General features: G+C 42.8%; 1 protein-coding gene across 4 annotated transcripts in view; it reads right to left on the minus strand.

The window, feature by feature from the left end:
- Positions 1-17,290, minus strand: part of LOC135906378 (putative helicase MOV-10) — a 125,794-nt gene that overhangs the window by 13,425 nt on the left and 95,079 nt on the right. For all 4 annotated transcript variants that reach the window (XM_065437768.2, XM_065437759.2, XM_065437750.1 and 1 more), the window contains 3 exons: positions 6,813-7,061; positions 5,737-5,913; positions 5,548-5,636 (listed from right to left, as the gene is read on the minus strand). In XM_065437768.2, coding sequence (XP_065293840.1) covers positions 5,548-5,636; positions 5,737-5,913; positions 6,813-7,061 — 515 coding nt within the window. The remainder of the gene's footprint in view (positions 1-5,547; positions 5,637-5,736; positions 5,914-6,812; positions 7,062-17,290) is intronic.

Consider the following 17,290-nt stretch of genomic DNA (forward strand, 5'->3'; position numbering starts at 1 on the left):
AGCATTCATAACGGAGAGAACATGAGCGATCCATACCAACAGGCACAGGTTCCCATTTGGATCAGCATTGCAAAATATGCAAGTGCAAACCCATGTTTCGTGATACCACGATATTCAAAAAGAGCTGTGACACCACCGCCCGAGAGTTATCGGAAGCATTCTTCATTCAGTCATTGGGGTCACAGTGCATTAGTGTGCCTTCCTCAACCTTGTACAGTGCTGAATATGGTTTTTTGGATTCTGTCACATGAGTGCGCTCTTGTGATCGGATGTTGGTGGTTCCACCCCATGGTGCTCACTGCGCATGTTCCTCTAGTTTCAGCTGTCTATAAAGGAGTGACGCAATAAAATGATGTCAGTTGAGAGTAGCACCTTGTCCTGGTCGTCTTTCTTGTGTCTGTTGTTTTGCGCTAAACAAAGTATTCATGGATTCGCACCAACTAGCCCGCCAACGCATTGTGTTTACTCTACCTATTTTATTAATGCAACGAAGTTCGCTTTTAACGGACCGCGCTACAACGAGCTATTAGCTGCCGCAGACGAAATTAGCGGCCATTTTTTTTTTCCAGAAATTGGGCGTATAAAACGTCCTTTTGCCATTCTGACACAGGCTGACAACTTACCTGCTGTTGTCAGCCGACGATTGCGGCTTAATATCGTGCATGCAAGGGTGGAAGGCGGGGGGCGGTAGCGCGCCGTCTTCACTCGCACACAAGGCACGGGTGGGAGGTGAGGGAGAGGGGGGGCATTCTACTCCAGCAATACTCCGGAGGTTGTTGCTTAAGGCGCGGCCACGTGGGTGCCATATCTTGAAAGCAATCGCGATGTGGACAAAGTACCCCCAGTACTGGTAGCTTTGTATGCTCTGTGCTTTCAACGTTTAGTTCACCTTGTAGCAAGAGACAGCACAAAGATCAATTCACTTGCTGCTGCTGCCATGCTTCCTCACTCCAACGTTTCGATAGCGACTTTCCGCAGTCATTGAGTGCAATGTGAATTGCTATCACAATCAACACTTTGCCTTTCGGGCAAAACTGCAACTTTCTTTGTTTGTTTTTTACTTTAGACGTTCGTTACTCACTCTTCGCAATAATGTTGTTAGACATCGCGATCAAAGTTTCGGAAGTGAGGCGTTTTGGATATTACAGACTTCGGATAAAACAGACATTTTTTATTGGATTATCAGGGTCTGTTGTGATGAGAGTCGACTGCATTAGACAAAAGTGTGCTCACATATGCGCTCATTTATAGGCAGTGTTCTCTCATGAAAACGTGGATGGCATCACTGACACTATTGGTATAACTTAGCGAGACGGTTGTTTGTGCTGCTATAAACCGAATGTACCGGTTCTCGTTTGCCGCATAGTTAAACAGTGCATCTCTGGTATTGAGAAATGTGTAGGCATAACAACACATACAGACCCACCCATCTGCATACTGAATGCGACTGGCAGCCTACGGGTACGGTGACGTACAGATCTTGGCACAGCGGTTTGCCTCCGCTTGCCGCTTATTGTGTACGCGCCGTACGAAGTGAAGTGTAGTTGATTTCAAATCGCTAAGTTTAGAACTGAACTATAAAAGCAGTTTCCTTCATCCTAACTGCTTACTTTTCGGTTCAGGTTCAGGAGGGACGGGGGGCAACTTCCTGGCTCACGGCCACGCATGCGACCCTTCCAAAACGTTTCAAGACTAATCCGCTAGGACACGGCACATGCGTCGTTGCACTATGAAAAAGGTGGATTTTTAAACAGTGCAGAGGAAATCACATTTTTTTTCAGCAACTAATGGCAATATACATCAGTAAATGTGTGATAATCACTGATTAACAAGGTTTGCTCATAAACTGAATTAGTTTAGAGTCCTTGTTGCAAATGCAGATGCATGTCCCCCTATTAGAAATCCTGATAGTACCTGCACCAGTTTCAAGATATTTGTCCTCAAACTCTGCAACAAAATACACTGGTAATACACTTAGCTTTGTCTTGCACTATGCAAGAGGCGGCAAACATAAATGGGCAAGGCAAAGCAGTTCTTCGCAAGCTTGGAGACAGATGTCAAGGAAATGGTAGTAGTTTTGGGATTCCCACTAATGTACTATACTCATGGAATGAAATGCGTAAATTTATGGCTAACTAATATATGTACTTTAGTTTCTACCGTCTTGAATTGGTGTTACACCAGTATAATTTGGGCTTGTATGCTTACATTAAGGTTCCTACTTGCACCTTTAGCAAACAGATGTATAGCAATGTCACACTGCACTTTTAACTGGATTCTGGGGTTTTACATTCTAAGGCTAAGTGCTAAGTTCTTAGTGCAATCTAAATCTAAGTGCTAAAAATGCCCCGATAATAACTTACGTGGGAGATTACTGAAGCTGATCTCATAGCAAGAGCTGGCAGCACGTGTCTTAGCACACCATCTTTGTGCCTATCTTCACAGGAAGTAAGATTTCTTGATCAGTTTTACTGTGACTCTGTTTAATCAGTTTAATCTGTGACTCATGATGGTGTAGTCTTCAATCGGTGTGACGTTTTGTGAAGTGTGACGACGTTGCTTGATGCTTTCTTGTGGCTATATGTTTAGTGCAACCTGCCAATAAGAGCAGTTAGAAGTCAGGGCTCTGTTCCTTTTTATGGCCTGCTCAGCTTGTCTCTTCCTTTCGATGTTGTGCTGTACCAGTTTTTGAATGCAATAGCAACTCGCCCAATCTTCAACCCTATGGGGTTTTACAAACCAAAACCACGATTTTATTATGATGCAATTTGTAATGGGGGACTATGGATTAATTTTGACGATCAGGGGATCTTTAACGTGCCCTGAATGCATGGATCATGGCTGTTTTTGCATTTTGCCCCAATCAATCCACTGTGACAGCCAGGATACATATGTCATAATTGCCCTTATTTGGTGTTCTACTTGAAACACTTCTGTCATGTTTCATACTGTGAGTTCAGTTACATGCCTTCAGCTCTAACCACCTGCAATTCCAGAATTGCAAGCTGTGCCCTAAAAATGACTGAAAAAAATTAATTTGTAAATTTGCTTAATTATTCAGTTAAAATTTACCTAGTCAGTTAAAGGGTCCATCTACCAATCGGAACAGGTGTTTCAATTGTGCTGGGAATGAGAAGATTGAGTGCTATATTGACGGAAGTGAGCATGCTTGCATTCCATAGCCAGGCTCTAAAGCAGTCCAAGAATGACATGTGGCACCACTTGACAGTGAAACAGTGCAACCAATCCGTGTAACCTCACATAACCAAAAAACCAAGGTAACCTTTTTATGCAAATTAGGGGGGAGGACATACCTTTACTAGTACAAATATGAATAATGCCCACCATTCGTCATAAATACACGTAGCCCACAAAAGAGAATTGAAATAAGGTGTACCTCACAGGTACACCTGTGAGATACACCTCTGCTTTACTTGGCAAACAAGGAACCACATCAAATGGACTCGCGCATGACAGAGGCACAGGAAGAACACTGCCAAGAACAAGTAAACAAGCGAACGTGTAAAATAAAGATTTCTAGTAGCGTTTTTTGAATGAGCTCTGGAAAAATTATAGAGAAAAATGTATATATGTTTGCGGAACAATCACAGTTCTTTTGGATTCCTCGTTTACTGCTCTGCCAATTTGAGTGCCAAAACCGACTCGTGTTGTTACTTGGGAAGTTGCGTAACGATGCGTGGTCACCAGTCCCATACAAACGCGTGGAGCGCAGGACGCTGTGGTTCTATATGTACTGCACCCACCGCAGAAGGTTAGAAAAACACTCGCATTAGCACAGCAGAGAAGTGGCTATGTCAAGCGGCTCGACTGATAACTGTAGAAGCGTCATTCAAAACACACGGAATTATTCTCCACTTCCAGCGGCCATTTTCTCTACTTCCTTTTTAAAGAAAGAGATGTTGATCCCTAAATATTTTCGCAAATGGTTAAATTTGCTAATTTTCGCTTTTCCTTCCTGTTTGGCTGTTGCCTTGGCTCTCTCCCTTAGTAGATCGCTTAATTTCTGAACTCCTTGCGACTCTTGTTTCCAGTTGCCAATTTTGCATGAAAAGTGCTGTACAATTAGGGAAAAGCCAAACGAGGTAACAGGTGACAGCCATATTACTTATGGTTTTATTGGTTATTGCAGGGTCTGATGATGGGCGCTGTTTCGCATCACTTTATTTTCCACCTTATCGAACCCATATCGTGGGTATATGGTTCCGAGGATCTGCGAGTGTCACGGCAAGCCATCACTCTATGAAATAATGAAGCACAAGGAAAAGTTCAACGCGACTGGCATTTTCTCCAGCCGCAACTCGTTCCATGAGCATACAGACCAGCTGGCTACGAACCGAATCCCCTTCCCGGTCCCTGGATCAGTCTAAGCAAAGAAGGTTAAACTAACAAAGCAACAGCGATGCGCATGATCGTTGAATAGATGGTGACAACTGAACTCATCTCGATTTAGTCATGCGGGCACCGAATTGATGAGAAAACTAGCCTTCACACCCCAGGAGATGCCGATAGCTACCGCCATGAATTGACAACCATTGCACTCTGTGAAGATGGAATGGCAGTGAGAGCTGACGACAGTCAAAGCTGTCAAACGAAAAGCAAAGTGCTTCACCTCCGCCGTGGGTCAGCCCGACGGTAGTGCAACGCCGAGCCGACCCGCAGGCAAAGGTGAAGCAGACATTAAGCACTGCCCATACGCGGGCCGATGCCAAATATAGTGCAATACCAGGCCCACCTGCAGCGGAGGTGAAGCAAGCAATGAGCACTCCGCATACATGGGCCCATCCCAAAGATTTCGAAGGGCGTGTTACAGGTTCCCAAGCCCACATGGATGATGCGCAGCTGAGCTTGGACCCTCTTTTTGCACTATCACCAGGATCGGCTCACATGATGATTTTTTTTGTTGACGGATGCCAAAAAAACTATGTAAGGTTAGTCATATACAGCTTTCAATGTAAAACGCAGCAAGATGTTGACCACCGAATAGATTGATTTGTCAGCACTTTAGGAGTGTGCGTGAGGAGTGGTGGCATGGGCTGGGAGGGGAGGGGGGGGGGGGGGGGGGCCTGGGTTGCCTGGGCCAGTCCATGGTGATTTTCTTTATGTGCAGTGAGGCTCCCCACAACAGAGGGAGAATGGGTCTGTGGGCCGCCTCTGTAGCAGCTACACAGCTGTGTGGCCAATCAGCAACTCGGAGTGGCTGCAATGGCTAACTATGACAGTTGCCACCTCTGCACTACCAGCCAGCATTGCTAGTTCTTACAGAGAAAAACCTGTGGCATAGCACTAGCAGGATAATGCAAAAAGTGCTGCAGGGGAAATTTCACCGACTTGCACAAAATTCTACAGTGCCATGCAACTGCCACACCAGCAAAACTACCGTCTACTTGGGCCTCCTCCCATGTAGCTTATGCTCAACAGCGCTAGAGGCCAGCACTGCAGCATGTTTCCTACTGGAGCATGGACTGTGCTCATAATAACTTGGAAAATTGACAGAAGGCACTGCAATGAAAATAACAGAATACATACCTTTTCCAGCAGTGATCAGACCTCAGAGTGTATGGGTTGCCAACAATGATCAGCAGAGCTTTTGCTCTCGTGACAGCTACATTGAACCTCTGCAATTTTGTTTTAAAGAAAGGGGGGGGGGGGGGAGGCATTTGTAGAAGCAAGAACATATTGACAAGATATTTCATGCATAAGAAAAACCAAGCAAACCTTGCGATTCTTCAAAAAACCTAGGCGGTGCCTAAAATCATTCTGCAGAAGATTGCTATCACTCCGAACTGTTGAGATGATCATGACTAGCCTTTCTTGGCCTTGGAATTCTTCCGTAGAGCCCACAGTTACTCCATCAATTCCACGTTTTTCCAACACAGATCTGATTTTTAAGACCTGCAAATGATAAAGCACAAGGATATATACACACAACTTCCCACACAATGAATAAACAAACCTGAAAAAAAATTTTTACATAGATGAAAACATGATGACATTCTTATGAGTGAAGCCTAAGTATTACTACCAATGAAAACAACCATGTGAAGCCAAGGAAAGCATAGAGAAATTAAATGTTAACTGCTTTTATTTGTTGAAATGGCAAATATAATTATAACTTACTACACACGGCCCAGTGTCCAATATTCTACACATGGCACATGGCTAGTAAGCAAATGTTTCAAAGTTTATACAGCCGATAAAACTACAATTCTTATTTCTTGTATAGCTGCCTCCTAATTTGCTATTGTAATCGATGCTTCACCTTTCGGGCAAAACTGCAACTTTTTTTTATTTATCGCAACTTTAGTGCATTGGGAGTAAATCTGAGTTTTTTTCCGAATGAGAGAAAGTTGTATTTCTGTATGAAAGAAAGATGCACGGTACTGCAAAGGACTTTTCTTTTTTTTAGGTCACAGCAAACAGGTGTGAGTTACAATCGAGAGCGTTTTTTTTTTTTCGTTTTTTTTCCTCCTTTTTTTTCAGTCGCAGAAAACAGGTGCACATTACAATCGAGGGCGCATTAGAATCGAGTAAATGCAGTACCAAAGGGTTATTTAGCATTGAGTACTGACTGGTACACAAAACAGTCGTTAATGAAACCATGTCTTGTCCCACATGCACAAATATTATGCACAAGGACTGCATCTACAGGATGCGAATAACTGGAAGAGCTAAGGTGCAGTAAAGCATTCACAACATGTCTCACTCAGATACTGCAGAAGTTCTTCAGCTTCTTTTCACCCGCTCTCATCATACCGGCACAGCCACAGTACACATAATGATCCAACTCTTGCCTGCTTTCGGTAGGGGGACACGATGCCAATATCCTTTCCTTTTATCTGGACACCAAGGCCACTTTTCCCTTGCAGCAGAGAGACCACGTAGTTGACGACCACCTTAATTTCCTCAGGATTGAAGTATGATGGGCACGAAGATTCCCTAAGATCTCGACCCAACACACTGTGGAAGATGAGTGGGCAGCCTTTACGAGGCAGCTCCTCCCAGTTGACCATGCTGTGTGTGATCACCTCATCCCCGTACACCTGTAGAGCAAAATGAATTGTCGGCACATGCTGGGAGTAGAAGAGTACTAAATTTCACAATTACTACTTTCAAAAAAGTATCACAGGATGTTCCACAGTTATTTCTTGCTGTGCTCCGACAAACACATTGCAAACCTTTCTAAAATAAACAATCATGCAGCAATTCCTCAGCAGCACATTTATGCAGCTACAGTCGAACCTAGCTAAATCAAACTCGCAAAAAAATGCCTATCAGTTCGGTATAGAGCATAATTCGATATAAGCCTGCTATATAATTGGATGTCATAAAAGCACATACCATTTATAAAATCACTTTATTGATGAAACTAGCGTAGTTTCGCATGAAATAGTCCTGCATTTTCTTCTGCTTGGACAATTTCACTGCCTGCAATGCACACACTTCTCCTCATTGTCTAAAGAGTCGGAGCAGCTGAGGCCGCAACCTTCCACATTCGTACAGATGCACCATGTGGGCAAAGGACCATCGCTGCTTTTCTCATTGTGCCCACTTTCACTTTCACTCGGTACGATGTCGGCAATGTAGTCTTCGTTTTCAGGCTCTCCAGTAGTCACGACACCATCATCTGCACTTGCAAACTCGTCCACCGTTGATTGATCAACAGCTTCCGGAAATTCTGACAGCTTGCTCCAAACTTCGGCAACACCAGCAACGGCTTCGTCACATTCATCAGAATTTACAGTCATCACCAAGCATGCGGAAGCTGGCACGGCTGAAGAAATTTCGGATGAACCACTTGTAGACGGCCGCGGATACGCGTCGGGCGCCATGGGCACCAGGTCATGAGTTTGGCCGTTTTAGCCCTAATCTCTCCCTTATTCTTCAAAGTCGTGCTGAAAGTGTTCCTCGGACTCTTGCATGCTGCGGGGACTTCTCACCGTGTGGACCCGATTTATGATTTTGAGCTTCACAACGAAAGGCGAATTCTGCCGCTTCATCATGGCAACACTGCGGGAGAAGGCACACAAGGGGCACACACAATGAACCAGAACAGCAGCATGACAACTCGCACTTTCGCCATCTTGCACAACGAGGGCACAAGAGCCTCTGATTGGCTGTCTGATCAAGCGCTGCGGGCGGGCCAGGATCATTTTTTGCAGGGGGAGTGTCGACCGCTCGCTCGAGACAGTGCGGTCAAGGTAGGGAGAGCGATTAGATGGAGCTGCGCCGTCGGGTTTCCCCACCACCACGAGGGAAAGCCAACTTCTGGGAGCACTTTTCCGTCGCTTGACGTTCAATATATCGGGAGTCGCTGCTATTTTTGTTCGATGAAAGTGTAATTTTTGCTATACATACTTATTGTAACTATACAGTGTCCAGAAATTGTTCAATATACAGAATCATTCTATGTAAACGGGTTTGATATAGTCGGGCTCAATTGTGCTGCCTACAGGCAATAAGAAGTGAGCCATCAACACATGTGCTGGCTATTACAATAACTCATTCACTATTCATTTCAAGAAGGCTGACCACAGTTATCACCAGAGGTGGACGAATATTCGAAGTCTCAAATACGAATCGAATATTACGCACAAACTGTTAGTATTCGAAACAGAACTATTAGGTATTTTCGAATATTTGAAACTTGGTAAATATTTTGCAACAAGTAGCATTTTTATTTATTTATATTTATTTGATAAATACTGCCAGCCTTCAGAGAAGGCCGTGGGCAGGAGTGGACAGTACATATGAAGAAATGATCAAAAATAAGAAGACAAGAACACATTGCACAAGGCTCACACCACGCACTGAAAAGCAGCGAAAGACCAATAGTTTGCACGTCGCTTGCATACAAACCCGTGCTACAAATATAAAATTGTGCACTGATATATTGACAGAGTGCCTGACAAGGAAAAATTAGATAAGAAGACGGACCATTCAAGCTGCCCATGCGCGTCGCACGATATGACAAACTGCTTTAATTCATCACTTATCGAAGCACTTTGCGGGAGAACCATAGCACATGTCGCGAGATGATAAGTGTTGCTGAAGATCGAAGGCTGATGGAAGAATTATAATGCACATAAGAATGACTGTATGGTGGGTTTCTCGACAACGGGTGCACTGAGCTGGTTCCATTCTCGGATAGTTCGCAGAAAAAATGAATTACTGAAGCAATCGGTTCTGCAGGCGAATTCTTGAACTTTTTTCGAGTGATTTTCTCGTGTGGACCGGCGAGTCACCTGTTGAATGTACAATTCCTTATTGATACGCAGGTTATCATGATATATTAAATACATATATTTCAACCTATCACGATTACATCTTAGTTGAAGTGTTTCTAAATTACCGTATTTACTCGATTCTAAGCACCCCCTTTTTTTAACGATCGTGATGCCCAAAGTGAGGGGGGGTGCTTAGATTCGAAAAATCTAGGATTACCCTCCCTCCCTCTTTTCGCTGCGACATCACGATGAGACAGGTGCGAGAAACAACATTTTATTTTGCAAACATTCAAAAGAAAAATCGGTGCACACAGTGAACCCACCGCTTGTGTCGGATGCTCATTTACTATCACTGCCACTCGTGTCCGTAGCACCGCTTGAACCGCCGCTCTCATTATCCCACAGCAGGTCGACTTCCGTTCCGTCGAAGTGGTTTGTGATCGAGCAGTTCTTAAATGATTTGACTACAATGTTCACTTGGACCCGCTTCCAATCGTCCGAAATCCACATTGCGATGGTTGATGGGGACGGCTTCTGTAGCTTTCGCCATACATCCGTACAGTCCAGCTGTACGGCGTACTCGCGCCGTGGAGGCCGTGCCACCTCGGGACTCCGACGACTCCGGCTCGATGACAAAGTGAGCAAGCGCACTTGGCGGCCTTGGCTACGCGCGCTTCCTAACAAATAGGGGGGTGCTTAGATTCGCATGCAAACTTTTTTCCCAACTTTCACGCGAAAGTAAAGGGGGGGGTGCTTAGAATCGGGGGGTGCTTAGAATCGCGAAAATACGGTAGCTTTTTCTAGCAGTTGAGTCGGAGATGTATGCCAGCTGTATGAATTAAAGACGAATCTTACTGATTTTCTTTGGACAATTTCGAGTTTTCTTATACTAACATCAGTAAATGGGTCCCATAAGACGGAAGCATATTCAAGAATCAGCCTAATAAATGTTTTATATGCCAGTAACTTTATTTCTTCTGTCGATTGACGTAGGGAACGTTTCAGATACCCAAGCTTCTTCATGGCCTTTTTTTTTGTATGTAGTTAGTAAGTGTGTTCCACCTGAGATCAGACGTGATCATGACACCCAAGTATTTATAACTCTCTACTGAAGAAAGACTGCGGCCATTTATTGAATATTGGAAGTGTAGGGGAATCTGTTTTCTTGTTATTGTCATTGATACCGTTTTCTTCTCCTTTACCTTCATTTGCCACTCAGAACACTAACGGTCCATTTTAGATAGAGATAAATTTAGAAGAGCCTGGTCATTTGGACACTGAATTACATTATACAATATACAATCGTCAGCAAAAAACTTAGTTTTCACTGGTATGCCTTGAGTAATGTCATTAATAAAAATTAAAAAGAACAGTGGTCCCAGGATGGAGCCCTGCGGTATGCCTGACAAAACTGGGGCCGGACTGGAACTATAATGCTGTCGATGGAAACACTCTGCTGTCACAATGAAAGATATGCTTCTATCCAGAATATTAATGTAGTGGTCTTGAATATTGATTTCATTTTCACAAGCAGTTTAGGATGGGACACGCGATCAAAGGCTTTCTCGAAATCCAAGAGTATAATGTCTACCTGGCTTTGCTTATCTAATGATGCGGCAAAATCATGAATGGTTTCGAGCAATTGTGTTACCGTTGACAGGTTCTTGTGAAAACCATGCTGTCTGGAATCGATCAGGTTGTTATTTTCAAGAAACTCCGATATATGTTTCAAGTGTTTTCACACATGTGCATAAAATGGAAATAGGCTGGTATATCGCAATATGTGATGGATTTTGTGATTTAGGAACGGGGACAATTCTGCCATACTTCCAATCATGTGGAAGTTCCACTCGCTTTAAGGATTCTTTAAATATTATGGTTAAATATTTCGAGCACCATTCGGCATACCTAATGAGGAAGGCATTCGGTATGCCGTCTATTCCAGGGGATTTTTTGCTGTCCACTTTCAAAAGAAGCGAGAAAATGCCTTCCTCAGTTATTGATACGTCACCTATAGCAGGGCATTCGTGAGGTAGTGCAAAGTGTGGCTGATTGCCGTCATCTTTTGTGAACACTGAACAGAAGTAATCATTGAATGAACTCGCAATGGCAAATGGATCCGTAACAGGTCTGCCATCAATACATAGATTCGATATCATACTCTTTTTTTGTTTGAAATGACGCCAAAATTTTGCCGGGGACGAAAGAAGAAAGTTTTTCATAGTTACACTGTGATAATGCTCCTTAGCCTTTTTGATAGTGTGTTTTAACTGTCTGCACATGTCGCAAAGTTTTTGCACAGTATCTTCAGAGGGACTATGACGAAGTTTCTTTCAGATCTTTTTCGTCTTTCAACCCAAGCGTACAATGTCTTTAGTCATCCATGGGTTTGAGCATTGCACACACTTCACTCGGAATGGTACGAAATCTTGTATGCACCTTAAAACAAGGTTTCTGAAGAAAAGCCACAAATCATCAACGGAAATTTTCCCAGACTCAGATAGGACAACAAATTGTGAAAACGAGATATCAAGCTGGTCCAATATACTCACATCATCAGAACGCGTAAAAATCGGAACCATAGATGCTCGTTTCTTGCTTTTCTTTATACAATTCAAATCTACATATAAACTTACTACTTATGATCGCATATACCTTCAAGAACATACGTTTTCGGACTGCGATTAAGGATACCATGGCTGACAAGAAAAAGATCTAAAATAGACATGGTTTCTGCTTGTATCCGTGTTGGTTCGGTAACTAATTGTGTTAGGTCATGGAAAAGGATCATATCAACAAAAGGCTCAGCAGTGCTGCATAAGGGGTCGGGGAATTTACTGTTCCAGTTTATGGACGGTACATTAAAGGGACACTAAACGGAAACAATAAATCAGTTTAGACTAATAAAGCATTGTTTGAGAACCCTGCAGGCAGTCATTTCAAGAAAATAGTTTGAATATTAGATGAGAAAATGAAGGTTCAAGTATCAGTATTTGAATTTCGCGCCGGAACGCCAGCGCCGGTACGTCAGCGTGACGTCAGGGATTCCAAAGTTTGTTTTCGCATTTGGGCCGCGTTGGCTGAATAAAGGTTCCCGAAACTTGGCATGTTTAATATTTGGTTCCTTTAGAACACAATGTAGTCAATCTGTACCGCTATATATAATTAGTAGGCCCTAGAAGATGCCATCAAAATCCATGACGTCACAGCCCCCAGGTGCGGGAACTTAAGTAGGCGTCGCCACCCGTATTTCGTTCTTGCGCTTTTTCTGGCTTACCGAACGTCTTATCGTTGTAAGAGTGGTGTTTTTGGTGTTGTAGAACGGTGATTTACTGATGCAGAAGAAATCACTTTTCACTTTAGTGTCCCTTTAAAATCTTTTACGTTACAATCAGAGATGTTTTTCTTGCAACTAACCATTCCACATAAGTTTACGGCACAGAATTCCTTCAGCAGCTTGTTTCCTTCTTTTATCACCTTTCGGCAACCATTCATTGAGCCTTGTTGTAAGGCTCTATTCCATACAGCAGCCATTCAATCTTGAAAGCTTGTTTGTAACCAAGCTCTAAAAATTTTATGAGGCCATTTGTGCAGTTTTTAATATTTAGTGATCTTGTTTAAAACTGATTCTGTGTCCCTGATAGTAAGCAGATATTTTTTGCACTTAGCAGTACTGGGTGCCGTACCCGAATCTATATGGCACAAGCATCTGCAGTTGACTATTTGATATTTGATTCAATATTTGATACTCATTATTTACATTCTAAAAAATTGCCATTCGCCCACCTCTAGCTATCACACATAGTTATGGCCCATGCAGTTAAAAAAATGTAGCAGTTAAGCTTTGATATAACAAAGTCAATAAAATCAGCAATTTACATCGCTGTATCAAAATTTCGTTATATTGAAGTTGGATCTTTTATACAAATAAGTACAGTCACCAACAAATTTTTCTTGCATGGAAGGGGCTGTAATGTTTTCTGAATTATTGGTGAATCGGTAAAAAACTAGTTCAAAGGCGATAAAATTTTTGTGAATTTGAGAATTGGCGACTAAAGGTACAGTTTTATGCCATGTTGATGATATCTTCACATCGGCAGTGCGAAGTGAAACTTTGACATCCACTCTACTGCCACAACTGGTACTGTCTGCTGCAATGGGATGACACTATCATTAGGAGGGCAGACAGAGTGGAACAATTACTTCAGCTGCCTCTCGCTTCAATGCATCTCAAAAACTCGAGATTACATCACCTCCAGCACCAAAGGCACATGAAGATAGGGCACAAGAAGCCACAACCATCCCAGCTCGCCCAACCTTTGCACCCACTACAGATTACCTTCCACTTAATGCACATGGGTCGCATACCACACTGACAGCCTTGGGGCCGAGCTAGAAGAGGTGGCGGCAGTGCACAAGAAGCCACAACCATCCCAGCTCGCCCACCCTTTGCACCCACTACAGATGACCTTCCACGAGGGCATATGGGTCGCATACTGCGCTGACAGCCTTGGGGCCGGGCTAGAAGATGTGGCGGCTAGAGGAGAATAGAATGGGAGGCACTCACCTGCCTCCCATTCCTGCCCCCCCCCCCCCCCCCCCCCCCCGTTCCTCCTTACCACATGCTTGATCAAGTTACCCTTCCGATTCTGTGCAGGGCTGCAAAGAAGGTACCGACTCACAGAAAATTATACATACGTCAGTAGTTGAATACCACAAATACTAAAATATCTTTAAAATGGCACCGCCAATAACTATGCTAAAGAATGTGTGACTGGATACTATCCTAGCCTTCTTTCTGATCTGACATGCTTCTTGAGCAAGCTATGTGCCATGATGGTAGGAGGAATACTAATCTGCAGCACAAAAAGAAAAAGATCAAACGGAGGCAGTACATTCAAATATCTGCTTAAGAGAATTGCAACAAAAACGCAAAACCGGCGTACGGAGAACCGATTGGATCAGCTACATCTGTGGCTATGGCCACTCCATGGATTTCCAGGATGATGCTAATCATGGCCGACAACAGCTTGCTTTATGTTTTGGTTTTAGTTTTGCTGCCAAGGCAGCACTAACGAAAAGAGGCTTTCATTCTTATATTTTATTTGGTGCAGGCACAGGACAATTTCCCGCTAAAATGCCATTTTGGAACAGGATGGCACCAAGACCACCCTTGGCATAATTTGGCCCAGCTGTTCCACCACTGTATGATGCATTGATCAATGCAACATAAAGTGAAGCGGCAACTTTTGCAAACACCAGTTGTACACAACAAAAGACCACACTGGTTGTAGAGTGACTTCAGAGAGAAAGACCTTCCTTAAATTATATACCTCAAGATATACCTAAAAAGATATTTTCTACAGCAAAGTACAGCAAGGCATAAAACTTGTTCAAAGTCATTTGCGAGAACCTTGAAAGACTTTTTCTATCTAGAGTTAACTTAGAGGCAACACATTTTCAAGACTTAAGTTTTCTCTGGGGAAGGGAAGCAAGGAACAATAAATGCACAAAATAATGTACAGCATGCTTATTGAATAATTTAAGCCCAAGCAAACACAGAGATATAAACAAAGGCTTAGAACTCGCAAGACATTCTACAATGCTATTCGATACTCCACAGTAGCAAAACCAAAAATTTACACCAACTCATTAAGGCACTTGTGTTTCTATCTGTGTGTAGAATCCCAATATACACCCCTCTATCAGAAATCAATAAGTGGCATATAGTATGTCCAAGAACAATGTTGATCACAGGCAGCACTGAATGTATTATCTTTATGTACCGTAATATATGCACCCCTTGGGACATGTTCTTGTCACATAGCAATAATTGCGATCTGTCTTGCTTTCGTTTCCTTCCTTGAAAATTTTGCATTTGCTACTTTCCTGTCAAGAATACTGTGTCATGCTGATAAGTCCTCCAAGTAGAAACCAATGTATGGCTGCAAAATTTGTCCACGTGGCTCTACGGTAATGAACTAGAGTTAAACACTAAAAAAACTAAGTACATTATATTCCGCGCTCGTAACAAATGTATAAAACAAGAAATACTTATCGAATTTCGCAATGAATCTATCGAACGTGTAGCAACACATAAATTTCTTGGTGTCATATTTCACGAGCATTTTGACTGGTCACCTCACATTGAAAAAGTTCGCACTGGTATATCTAGGTCCATTGGTATCGTGTATAAAATAAAGAACCTTTTGCCTATCTGGCTAAAGAAACAACTATACTACACACTGGTACATTCGCGTTTCCACTATTGTCTTCTTGTCTGGGGCACAGCACCTAAAACAAGCATAGAAAACATATATTTATTACAAAAGAAACTTTTGCGCCCAATAGATAATGCACCATACCTTAGCCACACTGCCACACTGTTTAGAAAACATCAACTGCTTACACTGTGGAATGTTATAAACAAAAAGATAGTGTTAGCTAGTTACCTACAAATGCATTCCGATCCTACGGCTTTTTTTCATCAGTATCTAATGAAAACACACACCTACAACACCCGGCACATATGTTACATTAAGGAAAAAATACGTACGAACTACGGCACCCAGAAACTTAGCTACAGAATTTCCAGTTTTTTTAAACGATCACCATCCTGCTGTAAACATTATCCAGGAAGTAAATCATTCAAATCTTTCAAAAATAACATCACTATGTATCTATTGTCACTGCAGGCATGACCACTCCTTTTGTTTTGTTTTTTCTGTTGTTTCTTACAGCATTTTTCCCAATTGTACATAAATGTTCAATATGAAATAACTCCCGTTTCAATGTTACCAACCACTCTGTATTTCCATCTCGTTCAGTGTTTATTTTATGCGCTGAATGTCTTGTGCTCTCAAATGGGAGAAAGAAGGGCGCAGACTCCTTGTCGGGCATCCACTTGCCTTTTGGTCTGCGCCCTAGGCAACTGTACTATACGTTGTCTGAATAAACTCTTTGACTTTGACTTTGATAACATGCATGCTGTTTGTGACCTGCAAGTACCGTGCGCACAGCGCTAGAGAAAGAAAGATACGCAAATAGATTATTATTGCTGTGTGACAAAAAGTACTCCCCAAAGGGTGTAACTGTTTTTAGAGTGCAATTATAGCTGTTTAATGCACACCAGATTGAGTAAGACAATGTCAAATTTTTCAGACTTCATGAGGACTGTAAAAATGTCCGAAAAATTGGGCAGTCCAAAAAAACAAATGCATGTCTTATACTGTCATAGTGGCTTGAAAAGTTTATTATTTAGCTTTTGTATGGCTTTCCATTTGTGCACGATGTCTGCTTAAATTTCAGCTAAGGTCGTTTCATCATTGTACACTAAGCAGCATCATCAGCGCTCACGTCAATTCGGAGCTCATCGGCAGCACAGGTGCTGGCTTTTCATTTTCGGTTTCAGAGTTGTTCGAATCCACCGTCACTTGATGGATGATTTTATCGTCAGATGATTCCGCAGAGGTCGTGCTCATTGTCAGCGTAGGCAAATCGTTCAGATGTTACCTCAGTGGAAATCACAACACCAGTCATGGACAGGTTGAACCCAATGCCATAGAAGGGGAGTGATCGGTCATGCTGTAGTTATCTTCGGACGAGATTGTCGTCTCAATACTAAGTGTGAAGTCTGCATGACAAAAACAGTTGCGAAGTGTTTTTTCACAGCCTTCCAAGCACCTGAAAGCATGCCAACAGCAAACCTGAGGTCAACATAAGTTTTGCTACTTCCAAGAAGATCACCTTATTATAGAGGAAATCCAAAATTGTCTGCTCGTAAATGGCAAACTTCTTGCTCATGTGAGCTTGTGAGCGGCCGATCTCAACTTGCTTGATGATGGCAGCTTTTTTTTTTCGTCATCAACCTACAATAGTGCTTTCCATGCTTCAAAGCCATTGGTGAGGATGACAAAGATAGAGTCGGTGCCACTGCTAACAGGGGAGCTGCACAAGGCATACAGCCATGACTGCGAGTGGCAAAGTCCTGTCCACCTGGCAGTGCATGCTCAGAAGCAATAATGTCATTCCAGCTTTCTCCAGTA

This window comes from Dermacentor albipictus, chromosome 1, assembly GCF_038994185.2.
Source record: "Dermacentor albipictus isolate Rhodes 1998 colony chromosome 1, USDA_Dalb.pri_finalv2, whole genome shotgun sequence".
Taxonomy (NCBI): domain Eukaryota; kingdom Metazoa; phylum Arthropoda; class Arachnida; order Ixodida; family Ixodidae; genus Dermacentor; species Dermacentor albipictus.